The following is a 17,458-nucleotide window of genomic DNA, read 5'->3' on the forward strand; positions in this document are numbered from 1 at the left end:
GCATAACTCTAAATTGATTTTGGTCCAGATAAAGTCTGAAAATAATCTAATTATAACTGACAATGCACTCAAATTTTCTATCTTTCGACAAGAGTGAGAGAAACAATCTCAAATAAAGAGTGCATTGGGTGCTGAAAAGTCCCATTTAATGACCACAGTTTTGAAATCCTGATGCAGGAGGTCCTGCAGTGTAGGGGCAGAGGGGGACTCCATACATAAGGGAGGTCCACTTTACAAGAGTACGACGACAGCACCATAATGGGATGTTATAGAGGATGTAAATGCATTCTCATTGGAGCAGGTTAGGAACAATTTTTTTGATCGATGAAAGTTTGTTTATGAAAGTTTGTTTTTGCTCATCAGTGGAAAAGGTACATTATCACACATGGATTTTTGCCAACTATAAATCTTAGTAAGTACACAAGCATGCTCATTTTCTTCCATTTCACTGTGAACATGTTACCATATCACATTGATTCCCATGTCAGCTATGAAATTTATCAGGAATTAAGCACCAAATATTCTATCAGCATAAGGTTCCTTACAGGAAACAGTCACAACATTGCTAATGTGAATAATTCCATAGGATTCATCTTCTCCCACAGTTTTCTTTCTGATCTATGCTTCTTTCGCATCAGCCAAAAGCTAACTGTTATTTTTGCTTCAACATGTTAGAATTCCTTATGTATTCAGGAACAAGAGAAACTATTGCAAAGCATTTCCTCTCCAGTAACAATCCAATGACACCCAAAATATTACAGGAAGAGAACGATGTCCACCCAAATGATATTGGAGTAATGTTTTTAAACAAGCTTGCAGTGATGCTGCTACCTAAGCTTGGCAGTTCACCCCACAGCTGCAGAAGGCAGAGAGGTGAAAGCAGCCCCATTAACTGTTGGTGCAATAGCTTAAAATGACAAACCACCTCCCCGGCCAGCAGAATAACTGCTGCTAAATCCCAACAATAAGGGAATGCTGAGTGCACTTAATTTAGTTCCAGGTGCAGGCATTTAAAGTTCCCTTATGCATTTCCCATTGCCTACTAATGTTGGGCAGCTGCTCAATGCTGGTTACAAGGTTTTCAGACCAGATAGAGAGAGGGATAAAAAGGAAGGATGACTGGCCGTTTGAATGGCAGAGCAGGCTCGATGGGTGGAATAGCCCACTGTGGCTCATATGTCTCATAATCTTATGGCAATCTAATCTAATGTATGACAAACATGAAAATAGGAAGGGATCGAGTGTCATGAGTCTACAACCTATTTTGCACATCAGCCTAAATCAGCAGAAAGATAAAGGAAAATCCTGTCTCAATTCTGCCATTTACATTTGAATAAACCTCAGTTATTTTTAATTTACACAGGGTAGTAAAGTCAGACTTCATGAGGCTTTTCATTTGTTGTTGAATTTACAGAAAATCTAAAGTGAAATGGACATATCTAATTTCGTACTAAATTACTCGCCTTATCCAATGCAAGCAGTGACTTTACTCCAAAGCTCATACATCCAAGTAGCTCAGTGCATCTGTAAATAAGTTAAGGAAATTCTGTCAGTTACATAAATTATTAGTGAAGCATTAATTGTGAAACATTTTAAGGAAGTAAAGCAGTCTTTTGAGCTTTGTTTCCATAGGTACAACTATTCTTTGCCTCACTTTAATTCAGCACATGATTAAGTAAAAAATTTGAAATGTACTTTCATAAAATTTAGCAAATTACAACAAAAAAGTATTCTGGTCTGCCAGCAATAAGTAGGCTGACTCTCAGTTCTGTGGTCAGCATATCTAACATAATGGAAACAGGGATTCTGGCATTAGGAAAAGCAGTTACTTTTAATTTGTCGCTTGGCGGTAGAACCGACCTAATATTGATTCACGGGCACAAAAATAAATTTTGTTTATTTGAAGAATGTCTTTGTGCTCTGACAGAAGGCTACATAAGTCCGCAGGCTTAAGGCTGAAGAAGTATATGACACAGCAGATGGTAAATGTGGAGCTGTTCAAATCCCAAATAACTGTCACAACTAATTTTTAATTTGTATGTTTTGAGATCCGGGCTTTGAATTCAGTACTAAGACCACCCAGACTTAAGAGGATTTTATAAAATTAAATTAAACATTTATTAATAAAAGAAAAGATTGTAAGCACATACATATGTCTACAAATTACCATTACAATAATTTATAAATCCTCTAGTTAACCTGATTCCCAGTTACATCTTCGTTAAGGCAACAGTAAAACACATAAAGCAGCATTTTCCAAGCCCCCTGGCAGTAGGAGTGATAGGTGGCGTGCGTGGAAAATATGGCAAGACCCACTTCACAGCAGCGTAAAGGGAGCTCGCGATCTTCCGCTCAGCCTGCCAACGGCGGGCCGCGTTTCCCGCCATCGGTAGGTGGGGAGCTGATTGTAATACATTAGCAATACATGGCCATCCTGCCAGGGTCTCGGAACCCCGCTGTATCGTCCGTCCATGTCAGTGGGAAAGCCGACGTGTTTCACAACAGCTGCAAGCGCCATGCACTAGGCAGCCTTCACTTTGGGGGAACTGAGATGAGTGAGCAGCAGCATTCTCCACAGCTTGGCCTGTTGTTTACAGGCCTCAGAGGTGCCAGGGGAGGGGTGGGGGGGGCAGGGCGGGGGAAACTGATGTTTGGCCCCACAGGCACTGTTGAGGGGTGCGAGGTGTCTGGGGATGAGTGCTGGTCAGCCTCGAAGGTGACTGCTGAGGGTGGGGGGGGTCAAGTGCTGAAGTGGCTCTGCATCTTGTGCACAGTTGAGATGCAGGGTCAGCGAAGGAAGGGGCCACACATTAGGGACACCTGTGTATACTGACCACGTCTCTGTAACTAAGACAGGTCAGGCGCTATCACAGTGATGTGATTGGGGTCAGGCTTCTAGCCTGTTCACCCATACAACAAAGGTGGAGGCACCAAAGGGCCACCAAGCGCTCAATACCTTACCCCCAATCCCCCACCCCACCACCCCCAGCACAGACTTCGAGTCTTCCATCACTTTATTGGATGGCGGAGTAGTTGGACTGCACACGTTGTACAATCTCCTCGCTAATGTTGGCCATGTAGCAGTCACTGCTGGAGGTGCTCACAGCCCCTCACAATCTCAGCATTCTGGTTTGGACCGGTGTCCCCCATATCACAGGTTGACAGGGCAGCCATGCAGCGCACTCGCCTCTGGCCATCCGAGGGGTGACCAGCGCTCTCCGGGAAGCATTAAGGGGCAGTCACACGAGGCTAGTGCTAAGAACAGCCACAATAACCACGTCTCTCTCTTTCTCTCTTTCTCATGTGGCAGGAGGACCACATCAAGATCATGGACAAAAACAGAATTACCTGGAAAAACTCAGCAGGTCTGGCAGCATCGGCGGAGAAGAAAAGAGTTGACGTTTCGAGTCCTCATGACCCTTCGACAGAAGTTCTGTCGAAGGGTCATGAGGACTCGAAACGTCAACTCTTTTCTTCTCCGCCGATGCTGCCAGACCTGCTGAGTTTTTCCAGGTAATTCTGTTTTTGTTTTGGATTTCCAGCATCCGCAGTTTTTTTGTTTTTATCAAGATCATGGATCCTGGTGACCTAGCTGTATGTCTGATGGCCCACAGAGACTCTAGAAGACAGAGGAGAGAGTGACTGAGGCTCCTGGCTGCGCAAAGGCAGGAACAGCAACCTCATGAAGAAGGGGCAGAAGGGGCTCCTACACACGCGAGAGTGACAGCGAGCCATGGCTGGTCGGCGCCTAGCAACGCCCAGGGTCTATAGACACCGCCTGCCATTCCTGCAAATGACCGAGAACCAGTGTCTCCAATGACTGCACATGTCTAGGGAGCTGGTGGCTCACATCTGCCACTTACTGCAGGGCTTGGCGCCAAGGGGACATGGAGGGCATCCACTACCTGTGATTGTGGCACCCAACTCCTATGCCAATGGCTCCTTTCAGAGCTCCACAGGTGAATTCTGTGGGATTTCACAACCCTCCACCTACAAATGCATCCATGATGTCACAGATGCATCTTCTCCATGACAACAACTTTGTGCATTTTGCCCAGGACTGGGACAGCCAGGATACAAGGGCCACTGGATATGCCCCGATCTCAGGATTCCCACAGATACAGGGTGCGATTGACTGCACTCATGTGGTGCTCAGGTCTCCATCGCTACACTCGGTGGACTACATCAACCGCAAGGGCTTCCACTCACTGAACATGCAGCTGTTATCCGACCACCAGAAATGCATCCAGCGGGTATGTGCACAGTTTCCAGGGAGTGTGCACGATGCCTATATCCTGAGTTGCTCACAGATCCCTGCAGCCTTCCAGGGTCCCCAGAGGCTGCAGGGATGGCTCCTTGGGGACAAGGGCTACCCACAGAGGCCGTGGCTGATGATACCCATGTGGCAGCCTCAGACTGCAGCAGAGCGACACTATAATGAAGCTCATTCAGCAGCTTACAACTTGATGGAGCAGACCATCGGGATGCTGAAGATGTGGCTCCGGTGCCTGGACCAGTCTGGTGGAGCCTGCAATACAGTCCACAGAGGGTGTAATGCATCGTCATCGTCTGCTGCACCCTTTACAACCTGGCGCTGTAACGGGGTGAGGAGCTGGCTGAGGAGGAGATGGAGGAGCTGGAGGTCTCCTCTGATGAAGACGATGCTGATGGGGATGTGGGTGAGGGGGGTCCTCGGTGGTGATGACAACGAAGATGAGGCTATCGCACTGGCCAGACCAGGCAGACAGGCCCACATAGCTGCCAGATTTGTGGAGGATGATGAGGACATGCAGTGAGGTGTCCCCATAGATCCTCACATCACAGTTGTGAATGTTTGACTCCAGTCTGGCTTTTGGCAGCGGCAATACCCTCTGTGAGAATGTTCCTGTCATGGAGATGCAGTGGAGACCCTAATAGTCGTTCAATCGTAGGAGGATGATGATGACATGCAGTGAGGACACTCCAGAGATCTTCACATAGACTCTGAGAATGTCTGACCCCTGTCTGGCCGAGGGAGGCTGGCTTATGCTCCATGATCAGGGCCATGTCAGAGACGCAGCCATGAAACTTTAGACGTATCTGATGCTGTGTCCACCTTCAGCACCTCAGCCCTTCAGGAGCTGGTGCACAGCATCACTGGTCGCAGATGTTGGTGTGATGGGGGCTAACCCCACCTTAAAGGTGCTGAGAGCACACAGAGAGAATGAGGGAACGCTGTGGTACCTGCCCATTACATTCTGGCAGCAATGACCAGCAAAGCCGAGGTGCAGGCATCAGTAATGTTTCCAGGGAGTGTGAGGCTGGACCATCACTGTGGTCTGAAGGCTGCACAGACACAGGGAAGAGGCCCTGGACTGAGACACCTGCCTTTATCTTGTGCAGAAAGGTTTCACGTCTGAGTGACAAGAACATTGCTCATCAGCACATGGAGCCACAGGCAGGGAGACTTTCTTGGGAGTTTATTTGGGAGTGAACATTATGTACAAGTGATTAACACCCATGCCCAGACTGTGCAACTAATTCTCCTAACTTTCCTAACCCAGCCACTACATCTTGGTGCTCCCCGGAAATTCACAGCGGAGGTGGGGGCAGCCTGCTGACTGTGATACCCTGTCTGTGATGACCTTGGTTGGTGTCCTCTGGAGGGCTGAGACCTGGAGGCCCCGGCCTGCTTTCGGGGTCCTGCTGTGTGGCAGTGACACCCTCTTCGGCCTGTGGAGCTGGAGCTGCTGAGGTCACAGGAAGAGGGGATTCGGATGGGCTGGTCACTCCTAGAGTCACCTGGGTGGATGGTCCCAGAGTGGGTACCTGCTGATCCTCCTCCCTATGGGTGCCTGAAGGCTCCTGGCTGAATCTGTAAGTGGAAGGGATGGCTGGAGTGAGATCGAGCTGCCCAGCACCCCTCTTGCATACACTGTTGGAGGCCAACTATGGTATCAACAATGGAGTTAAGCCCGCGCAGCAGTGCAGGAGTGATGGCCTGGACCAAGGTCTCCCTGGTGGCCGCCAACCTGGGTGCAACGCAATGCTGGCACTGTCATCTCACCCTGAAGATGGACGGGCTCCTTCACCGTGCTTTGCAATCTGAGGAGTGCAGCAGACATCCCTTCCTGATGTTCCCAAGTTTGCCTTTGCAGCTCCAGCAGCTGTGACATGACCGAGTCCAGAGACTCCTCGTCTGGCTTGGACTCAGCAACGTTCTGGCCTCCAGCAGTCCTTCGAATGCTGGGAACCTGGGAAATCCCTGCCTCCACCTGCTGTGGATCAGAAAGTGCGATGTGCTCACCAGGTTGTGATCCCAAGGTTACTCTAAAGCTAGGTGCCACCGAGGTGTGTGTCTCTGCTCTGGTGGAGGGTGTGGGTGAGCACTGTGATGGGCCTTCAGATTCCTCTTCAGAGCTTTCTTCAGAGCTTGCTAGGAAGCTCTGGGTCATGGACTCCATCAGCTGCTTCCCAGATGTGTCTGTGAAAGCAAGGGGGGATAATTAGTGCCTGGCAGGGGCCTGTGAAACGGGACACATCACTCACAGCCTGGTTGTCTGATGGATGTTGCACTGCTGGACCCTCACTTGGTTGAGCAGCGCCGATCTCACCATCAGCACAGGACCGGTCCTGGTCATCACCGGCCAGCTGGATGGCTCTGTTTTCAAATTCCGTCAGAACTTTGATTTCCAGCATCCCTCCACCTGTCTGGACTTTTCCATCCTGTTGTGAGCCAGTTTGTCCTGGATAGAGATGGGGAGAGTGTATCAGGATGCCTGCCAGGCCAGAGGATAAGTGTGTCTGGCCTGTGTGGGTGGTGAGCGGTCCCAAGAATGGGATGAGGACAATGACGATGTATGTGAGAGAGTGAATGGTGATGTCCCTTGCACTGGCAGTGAGTGAGGGCCCTGTGGGTGTGTGAGTTAGGAGTGATGAAGAGAGTGAGTTACCTTGGTGGAATGGAGGAGATCATTCATCCTTTTGCCGCACAGGTTGGTCTTCCTCCTCTGCTGGGCATTTGCACCGATCACCATGACCACATCCTCCCAAGCCAGGTTGGTGATGTAGCTGATCATCCTGTGGCCAGAGCGGGGTAAAGCACATCCCGGCAGTCTCCACGGAATCCAGCAGTCACTCAAGGGACCCGTCATTGAAGGGGGGGTGCTACAGTCTTTTTGCTTTTGCTGACCATGTCTCCTGGGCAGCAGTGGTGAACTGGTGGCATGAAGCACTTTGTTGGCAGCTGCCTTTTAAAGATGGCCGGCCTGATTCAACAGCGGGGTGATGGCAAGCAGGAGAATGAGAGCCCAACTGCCTTGGAAACAGCGTGTTTCGCAGGAGTGAATATATAATGAAGCAGGCTAGGGAAGATACAGTGTGAAAACCCACCATTTTCATCGGGGGGTAGGACTCCATTTTACCAACCCACTACCGCACTTAGTATAATTCTGGGAAAATTCAGCCCAGGCAAAGTAAACGATGCCCTGAACAGTTGGATTCAAAGTGAGTTCTCTTAACTTCAGTCCCTGGAGGCAGCAGTTTGCTACATACAGGCTGAAGGCATTTCACACTTGTTGAATCTTAGACTGCCTTCCCTTATGCACAGCCTTCTCTCCTTTATACATATTTTCCCCCTTGAATGCAAGTTCCCATTGTTTCACTATTTCTTTGGACTTTACCTTCCTGATCATAAAAATTTAACATAGTACCCATTTTACCAGAAATCTTTGGGAAAAATAAACACACTGTTCCTGAACTTCACCTGGCTAGGTGACACATTTCACCTCTCCTTTGAAAACAATGTAGTCTCATTTGTTTAAAAATGCAAATGCCCTTTTGAATGTTAGATTCTAAACATTCCCCATGTTTACCATGTTTACATTAAAGCCTTCAGACCAGCTGCCCCTAATCCAATTAAGTCATGCACACACACACACACACACACACAACTATTTGACAATAAATTCCAGTAACATTATGAAAATTATTATATCTTCCTGACAATAAATCTTTCCAAATGAAGCCAGATGGAAATAAAAGGCACTGCTTTGCATAGTGAAACAGTCCCACAAAGAGAGTGGCACAGCAATAGCTGCAGATGACCATGGGAGTATCAGCTCGACCGTTTCTCATTGGAGGCTCGGAGTTGCGCTTCCCAATCTTTCCACAATTCTTTTCAGCAGCAAGAAACTGTATTCCATCCATGGCTGCTCAGTGCCACAAAAGGTTTAATGCCTTTACCAGAATAGATAAGCTACAGGGTGCAGGAGGAAGATTGGGGAAGCCAATAGTGTTAGGGGATCCCATAGTTAGGTGAACAGGCATATGTTTCTATGACTGCAGAAGTGAATTCAGGATGGAATGTTGCCACCCTTGCTGCCAAGGTCAAGGATGTCACTGAGTGGCTGCACAGGGAGAAAAGAGAGGGTGAACAGTCAGAGGTTATGGTTCATTATCAATACCAACAACACAGTTAGAAAGAGAGATGAGGTCCTGCAGGCAGATTTTAGGGAGCCAGGAAGGAGACTAGTAAACATGATCTCAAAGCTAGTAATCTCCAGACTACTCAAGATGCCATGCACTAAGTGAGTACAGAAATAGGAAGATAGAGCAGATGAATGTGTAGCTGGAGCAACGGTGCAGGAGGGAGGTCTTTATGTTTCTGGAACATTGGAATCAGATCTGAGGGAAGCAGAACCTATACAGGCCACACGGGTTGCACCTCAGCAGAACTAAGATCATGCTGGTGCTGTTGGAAAAGGTTTAAACTAACTTAGCAGGTAAAGGTAGTATTAGAAAGGAGAAACAAGGTTGACAAAGGATTGGGAGATACAGATAGCACTAGACTAATAAATGGTAAGGCAAGTGGAGTCAGAGTAAGAGGAAATGCAAATAAGGTCCAAACTAAGTTCACACTGCATATATTTACTGCATTTTGTATATTTGCATAAGGTTGGTAAGCTGCAGGTGTGAATAACCACATGTGAGTATGATGTTGTGGTGATAAGAGATGTGGCTTGGAAATAGGCAGTACAGGATATTAGATATTCCTGGATACAAGGAAAGATAGGGAGGGAAACAAATGATTAAGGAGAATATTACAGTGCTGGAGATAGAGAATATCCTGGTGGGGTCAAGGACAGAATCTATTGCATTAGAGTTAAGAAACAATAGAGGTACAGATACACTACTGCATTCCATGGGCCAAGAGAGGCGTATGACAGATACCAGGATTATAATAGAAGTGAGAATCAGGCTGAATGTAGAAAATTCAGAGAAGTGAGAAAGGAAATAAAAGATGGAAAGAGAGGGTATGAGAAGAGGCTGGCAGCTACACAAAATGCAATCCAGAAGTCTTCTATAAGCATAAAGGTAGTAAAAGGACAGCAAGGGGGGGGTGGGGGGGTAGGGCCATAAACAGGGGATCTATGCATGGAGGCAGAGGGCATGACTGATGTACTAAAAGTCTACTTTGCATCTGTCCTCACCAGTGGCCATAATATTTCCATCCTCCTTAGATACACAGGTGGTGCCAGAGAACTGGAAAATGTAAGTGTTACACCCCTGTTCAAAAAAGGTGTGGATTACTTAAGGAAAGACAGCATGGAATTGTTAAAGGCAAATTATGTTTAATTAACTTGTTTGAGTTTCTGATGAGAAAATAAAGAGGCTGGTGAGGTTAATACTGTTGATGTAATTTACATGGGATCCCAAAAGGCATTTGTGGACAGATTTGCAGGGCTACTGGGAAAAGGCAGGGGAGTGGCACTAGATGAATTGCTCTTGCAGAGAGCCAGCAAAGACATGACAGGCCGAATGGCCTCCTTCTATGCTGTAATCATTCTATGATATGATAAAGTGCCACATAATAGGCTTGGCAGCAAAGTTGAAGCGCATGGAATAAAAGAGACACTCCATACCTATAGTACCATTGTCCAAGTGACAGGAAGAATGTATATAGTAGGCTTTCCCCATGGGTTTCCCCAGAGGATCACTGATTTTTGTGATAATATATTAATAACCTAGACTTGGCAGTACAGGGTGCAGTTTCAAAACTTGCAGATGACATAAAACTTGGAAGTATTATGAACTGTGAAGAGGTTAGTGATAGATTGCAAGAGGACAGACAGGCTGATGGAATGGACAGACACTTGGCAGAAGAAATTGAATGCAGACAAGTGTGATGCACTACATTTTGTAAGAAGAACGAGGAGGGGCAATATAAATTGAAAGTCACAATTCTAAAAGGAGTGTAGGAACTGACAGATCTGGGGATATATGTGTACTAATCATTGAAGCTGGCAGGGCAAATACATGGGATGCTGGGCTTTATAAATGAAAACATAGCGTACCAAGTAAGGAAGTTACAATGAACATCTATAAAACTCTGGTACGGCCTCAAATGACATTGTGTGTCCAATTCAAGGCACCACATTTTAGCAAGGATATGAAGGCAGAAGCGAGTGTGCAGAAAAGATTTACAAGGATGGCTCCAGTGAAGAGGGAATAAAAACAGAAAATGCTGGAAAAACTCAGCAGGTTCTGGCAGCATGTGTGGAGAGAGAGAAACCGAGTTAATGTTTCAAGTTCAATGACTCTTCTTTTGTTTCTGCCAGAACTCTGAGTTTTTCCAGCATTTTGTTTTTATTTCAGATTTCCAGCATCCACAGGATTTCGCTTTTATTGCAGGGAAGATAGACTTCAGTAACATGGATAGATTGGGGTTGTTCTCCTTAAAGTAAAGAAGGATGAGAGAAGATTTGATGAAGGTGTTCAAAATCATGAGTGCTCTAGACAGAGTAGATGGAGAGACACTATTTCCACTGGCAGAAGGATTGAGAAATAAGGGACATAGATTTCAGATGAATGGCAAAAAAATCGGCAGCAACATGAAGAAAACCTTTTTATGCAGCAAGTGTTTAGGGTCTGTACTTCACTGCCTGAGTGCGGTGGAGGCAGATTCAATTGTGGATTTTAAAAAGGAATTGGGTAAGCACCTGAAAATAAAATAAAAAATTGCAGGGCTACAGGAGGAGAGTAGGGAGTAGAAGGAGCTCAGCTGGTCTTGCAGAGAGCCGGCACCAGCGTGACAGGCTGAACTGCTTCCTTCTGTGCTGTAACCATCTTATGATTCGAAGTGGAGCCAGACAAACCTTCAAAGAATGCACTGTACTAAGCAAATTTGCTATTTATAATGGCTTCCCTCCAATTGCTTACCCTCAATGCCTACGAGATCACATGGTGTCCTCTACAAACCCCCAGAATTCACTTGGACAGTGTTACCTCACTCAGAGAATTCCCACAAGCAGCAAAATAAAAACTTCACATATTTAATTATTTGGTGCCCACAGTTGTCAATACTCCAGTGGGCCTGCATGTTGGCTCCTGAATTTCATTGCATCTCATGCTAACCAGAAATAATTCACACATTTTAGAAAATATTTTTCAAGGGTAAGGCAGCCCATAGCACAAGACAAAAAGAAATATGACAGGTGGTAGACTCCAAATCTCTTCCCCTTTCATCTCCGTGAAGAGAAATCTTTTCAAAGGAGGGTTGCTGTAAAGAGAGTCAGAGATGGGAAGGAAAACATGTTTCAAGTGCAGTTTTGTACTGAACATCTCCTTCTCTTCCCATTGCTCCTTCCATTACCTATCAGCAAACTACTGACAGTTGTGTCTCAGTCAGCAGCATTCTCTGAGCCGGAGATTAAGGATTCAAGCACTACTCCAGAGACTATGCTGGCCCTCTAGTGGAGTTTTAAAAGAATGATGCACTGTCACAGGTGCTGTCTTTCTAATGAGACATTAAACCAAAGCCTGGTCAGTCCTCTCACGTAGACTTAAAAGATCCCATGGTACTATGCAAGAAAGGGCAGGGTGTTCTCCCTGATGTCTTGGCAAACGTATATCCTTTGACCAACTTCACTAAAACCGCTTATCTGGACATTTCTGTTGCGTTGCTGCTATCCTTTGGAAGTGAGTGACAGTACATGCTGGAAAGCTACAAAGGAGTGATCTGGTTCTTTTTCTGACATTATTGTCTTGTTGCTCAGCAGTTGCTTTGGGCTCATCTGCAGAAGGAATGGATTGCTAAACAATAATGTTCAGAGTAAAATAAATAATATAAAGTTTCATGATATGCAGGCTGAAAATCTGTTCAATGGTAGCACTCTTCACGCGGCCTGTGTCCTTGTGCAGCAGGGCACTGTAATGCAAAGTCAGCTCTTCTACAGAATTCTGTTATCATTACTCACACATAGTCCATAATGCACTGGTATTGCCAAAGTATAGCAACTGGAATCTTGGATTTCAAGGGCAAAGCAAGGGAATGATAGCATTTTCTAATGTAGAAAGTGATAGGATCACAAGGGAGGCAATTCAAGTGTTATGTGCCTCATAGGCTATTCCATGGTACCTCCATTAGATTATCAGCCTTATAGGTTGCATTTATCTCGTGCTTTCACAATGTCAGTATGCCCCAAAGGGCTCCACAGGCAATTAAGTGCTTCTGAAATGTAGTCATCCATTGTACTAGAGGAAAGCAGGAGCTAATTTAAGCACACAAGTTCTCCCAAACAGCAATGTGATGATGAACAGATCATTTTTTTTTGTGATATTGATTGAGGGATAAATATTGGCCAGGCACAAGGGATAACTACCCCTTCTTTTCAAAATAATGTCTTAGGATCTTTTACGCTTACCTGAAGGTAGGGGGGTATGGCCTTGGTTTAATGCCTCATCCAAAAGACACCAACTCCAACAGTTTTTTTTGCTTTATTCATTCATGGGATGTGGGTGTCACTGGCTAGGCCTGTATTTATTGGCCATCACTAATTGCCCTTGAGGTGCTGGTGCTGAGCTGCCTTCTTGAAAAGCTACGATCCATGTGGTGTAGGTACACCCACAGTGCTGTTAGGAGGGGGTTCCAAGATTTTGACCCAGCGACAGTGAAGGAACGGTGATATGTTTCCAAGTCAAGATGGTGAGTGGCTGGGAGAGGAACTTCCAGGTGGTGGCATTCCCAAGCGTCTGCTGCCCTTGTCCTTTGCCCTTGTCCTTCTAGATGATAACAGTCATGGGTTTGGAAGGTGCTGTCTAAGGAGCCTTGGTGAGTTCCTGCAGTGCATCTTGTAGATGGTACACACTGCTGCCACTGTGCATCAGTGGTGGAGGGAGTGGATATTTGTGGATGGGGTGCCAATCAAGCGGGCTGCTTTGTCCTGGATGATGTCAAGCTTCTTGATGTTGCAGCTGCACTCATCCAGACAAGTGGAGAGTATTCCAATACACTCCTGCCTTGTGCATTATAGATGCTGGACAGGCTTTGTGAAGTCAGGAGGTGAGTTACTCGCAACAGGATTCCTGCTCTTGTAGCTACGTATTTATATGGTTAGTCCAGTTCAGGATCTGGTCAATGGTAATCCCCAGGATATTGATAGTGGGGGATTCAGTGATGGTAATGCCACTAAATGTCAAGGGGCGATGGTTGGATTCTCTCTTGTTGGAGATGGTCATTGCCTGGCACTTGTGTGGAGCAAATGTTACTTGCCACTTGTCAGCCCAAGCCTGGATATTGTCCAGTTCTTACTGCATTAGGACATGGACTGCTTCAGTATCTGAGGAGTTGCAAATGGTGAACATTGTGCAATCATCAGCGAACATCCTCACTTCTGACATTATGATGGAAGGGAGGTCATTGATGAAGCAGCTGAAGATGGCTGGGCCGAGGATACCATCTTTGTGAGGAAATCCTGCAGTGATGTCCTGGAACTGAGATGATTGACCTCCAACAACCACAACCATCTTCCTTTGTGCTAGGTGTGACTCCAACCAGCAGAGAGTTTTCCCTCCAACTCTCACTGACTCCAGTTTTGCTAGGGCTCCCTCCAACAATATTGCCTACTGGACTGGAGTGTCAGGCTTGAATTTTGTGCTCAGCTCGTGGAGTGGAACTTGAACCGACAATCTTCTGACTCAGAAGCAAGAGTGCTACCAACTGAACAAAGGCTGACACTGCTGGAATGCCAGTGATTGGAGGACAAATGCTGTCACCTTGAGAGAGGACAACAGAGGTTTGGTTCCATGGTGCCACTGCCACTCACCCAGGTCAGCACCTATGCAATCCCAGCATATGTTGGAGGGCAGATTGTTGACACTCTACATGCCTCTGGTATCTGCAGGTATGATGACAGCAGTCTAAGCCTTTGTGGCAGCAAGCTGAGTTTGCAGGAGAGCAGTGTGAGCTTATGTGTCAGCAAACTGAGCTTCAATAACTACACTGAGCTTCCACTGCAGCAGCTAGATGTCGTGGTGGTGAAGCTGTCAATCATCAGAAGCTGTTTCGCAGATGGGTCCACACGTGTTCTCATAGAGTTGGCCACATCATCCATGCTGGCGAGGATGGACTCAAAGCTCTGTCCAAAGTCCTGTGTCAAGTTGGTGATGAACTCCACGCTCTTTTGACAACGATCGCAGGCTTTCTGGAATGCTTGCCAATGATCCAAGCATTTCAGCCTGCGTGCTCATCAGCCTTCTCTGTATACCAGCACATCAAAAAGCTTCATGTGAGTCCGCTGCAGGAGAACTCATGTGACATTACACTTTGGCAAATTAGCACTGGCAGTTTCCTGCCCTTGCTGCAGCCCACTTGTGCCTGGTGTGTTCCCACATGCATATCACATCTCGAAGTTATCCTTTAAAGTACACTTACTGTCAGTATTTGAGCTGGTGGCTGCAGATATGAGAACGAGTGACTGCATTTCTTCTTCGTCGTTGTCTTCTCACTCAACTATCTTTTTCTCTTCCACCACTGTCTGGTCAGCTTGCAGTTTTGAAAGGAAAAATGTCCAAGGTTTTGTTGTGAGGGGAAATGGAAGGAAAGCAAGAGGTGTATGTTTCCGCCATCGGCAGCTTGTACATCATTAGATATTGTGGGCTGAGGGGATACAAGGAGGAGGATCAGGTAAGAATACCGTCTCTTTCAATCCTTTCGGCCCTGCCACTAGTTACAGCTGCTTCAATAATGGCAAGCAGCATCTCTTCCATGAGGTTAAAGACATGCAACCATGACTGTCCCAATGATTAGGTATGGCGAAGAGGGAGGGAAGTGTGATCTTAAGTGTAGTGCAATGTGCCTGGGTGATGTGGCTATCATGTTTTAATAGGTGGCAGCGTATGCAAGCTGTGAGATGTGGGTGTGAGGTTTGCAGCACTGCATGGTGGGTTAGGGTAAGGTGAAGCTAAGAGTATCAGGTATGAGTCATGATTGGTAGAGGCAGGTGGTGGCAGGAGGGTGGTATTGTGTAAGGACATTGGTGCAGTTGGTGGAATTTGACATTTGAAGTTACATTCTCTGACCACTTGTGAGAGGTTTTTGGACTTTCAGCACTGCACTCAGGTCCTTGGGGTTAGACTGATAAGTGTGGGAGGGTAAGCTCAAGCTAGAAACATTAGGTATGAATTAGGATTCCTGAAGCAGAATTTTCAGTTCGGCGGGCTGTCAGCAGGACCAGGATTGGCCAGGAAACGGGTCGCCTCCCGCGATCGGCCCCCCGATTGTCATTTCACACTGGAGAACCAATTAAGGCCCACCCAGCATGAAACGCGGCTCCCCACTGGTCGGGAAGGGCTGGGCGGGGCCTGCTGGCTGCTGGGTCCAATGACAGCCCAGCAGCAGGTTTTAAAACTACGCAGGCAGCCCCTTGAAGGCTGCCACAGAAGAACGTCTCTTCTGTCTCTTGCTACTAAACGTGATGGAGTCAAGTGCGGCTGGAGACACCGGGCGGGAGGAGGTGGCTGCCAAGAGGGACAACCTCGTCCCCAGAGATGGGAGGAGGCGGCCACCGCATCTCACAAAGAGGGCATGGGGAGGAGGTTGCAGCACTGGTTAGCAGCCATGACATGGTGCAGTGCGCAGGGGTGCAATGCTGGAAGAGGTTCAATGACCTGCTGCACTCAGGGTGAGTACTGTGTTGGCATGGATCAGTGTGCAGAAGTATTAAGATGTGGCTGTCTCCCCTTGGGCCTCAGGGATGCTAGAGTCTGAGTGCCAACTGTCAATGATGGCAGAGCTGGCCAAGGGGATGAGCCGTGGCTGCTTGGATTCAGTGCCTTGCAGCTTGAGGGCTGTGATTCGGATTTACCCTACGAGGCTTTCCTCAGCTGGGGTTGGTCAGGCTGCAGTGGCGCTGCAGGTAGAGAGTGGACTCATCAATGCTCCTATGTCTTTTCAGGAGCAGACGAGCCATAACCAGAGGGACCACATGCAGGCAGAGGCCCATCCAACCTGCTGCTGCTCACCAGGTCCCAGCAAGAAGCCCTAGAGCTAGAGAGCTAGCACGTTCCACGTACAACCGGGCATGGAGAGGTGGGGGTGCCAGACGAAGGTAAGAGCACAGTGCACAGAGGTGAGAGTTTCAGATTGTGCAACCATTCTATTGTAGTCTCTTCATTGATGGGAGCCTTGAACCTGGGGTACCCATTGATCATTGGAAGACAAGGGCACCATGATACAGATCTCCATGGTCTCACCAGGGTGCCTGGCATGCACAGTGACAGTGTGGTGGCTTTAACTAATGACATGTCCTCATTCTCCCTTTTTGGTTTGCCAGCACGGACTCGATCTGTGGACCCCGAAGGGCCATCCCTGGCACTGGAGGACCACCAGGCTTCATTTGCATCTGCGTCACACCCACTCTCTGAACCAGGCACGAGCACAGATATCAGCACCGCGGTGGGCATTAGAACAGCGGCTAGAACATCGGTGCATATTGATGAGGGCACTTCACACTCGCTTGAGGTGCAAGTGGAGGCAGAGAGTGCTCAGGGCTCCAGTAGTCGGAGGACTGCTGGGGACCAGGATGATGCTGAGTCGAAGGCAGATGATGAGCCTCGGGAGTCATCCACTTAAGTGGCAGATGTTGTACGTCCAGCAGGATGTGCAAGAGGATCTGGTGGAGATCCACAAGGGTCTGCGTTCCATGGTCTCCGTTATGGAGGAGTCCCTGTGGAGCATTGACCCTCATGGCCAAGCGCACTGCCTCCTCCATCGAGGGAGTGGTGACTCTCACGGACAGGCAGCTCCAGGGACAGAATCAGGGGTTCCTGGGGTTATGCTCGGACCTAAAAGCCCTCACACAGGCACTGACCTCAGGTGGTCAGTGCCAGTGTGGGAAATGGATGGGGCACCCAGTATCCCAGCTCGGTGCCTGTCCATCAATGGCAAGCAGGGCAACCTCACGTTGGCACACACTAGCTGCTTGTCATCTCTGTAGGCTCCTCTCAGGGCACTCTGGATGACGGCAGCAACTCCTCCATCCCTCTGCTGATCTGACGAGGCTGAGGTGCCAGCTGTGGCACTGGCCGCTCCCTCCCAGGCGGGGCCAGCACAGGCTCCACTAGCCAAAGGATGACCGCCAAGTTCGGCAAGGCCAGAATCAGCAGCTGCCTCCAAGGCTGGTGCCAGTGAGGTGGGGGT

At 47.7% G+C, this 17,458-nt stretch overlaps 1 protein-coding gene across 1 annotated transcript in view; it reads right to left on the reverse strand.

The window, feature by feature from the left end:
• Positions 1–1,439: 1,439 nt before the first annotated feature.
• The window catches only part of LOC121281541 (regulator of G-protein signaling 3-like), a 38,164-nt gene continuing 22,145 nt past the window's right edge, over positions 1,440–17,458 (reverse strand). The window contains exon 5 of the mRNA XM_041194491.1: positions 1,440–1,524. Within this exon, the coding sequence (XP_041050425.1) occupies positions 1,440–1,524 (85 nt within the window). The remainder of the gene's footprint in view (positions 1,525–17,458) is intronic.

The sequence above is a fragment of the Carcharodon carcharias genome, chromosome 8 (genome assembly GCF_017639515.1).
Source record: "Carcharodon carcharias isolate sCarCar2 chromosome 8, sCarCar2.pri, whole genome shotgun sequence".
NCBI classification, from domain to species: Eukaryota; Metazoa; Chordata; class Chondrichthyes; order Lamniformes; family Lamnidae; genus Carcharodon; species Carcharodon carcharias.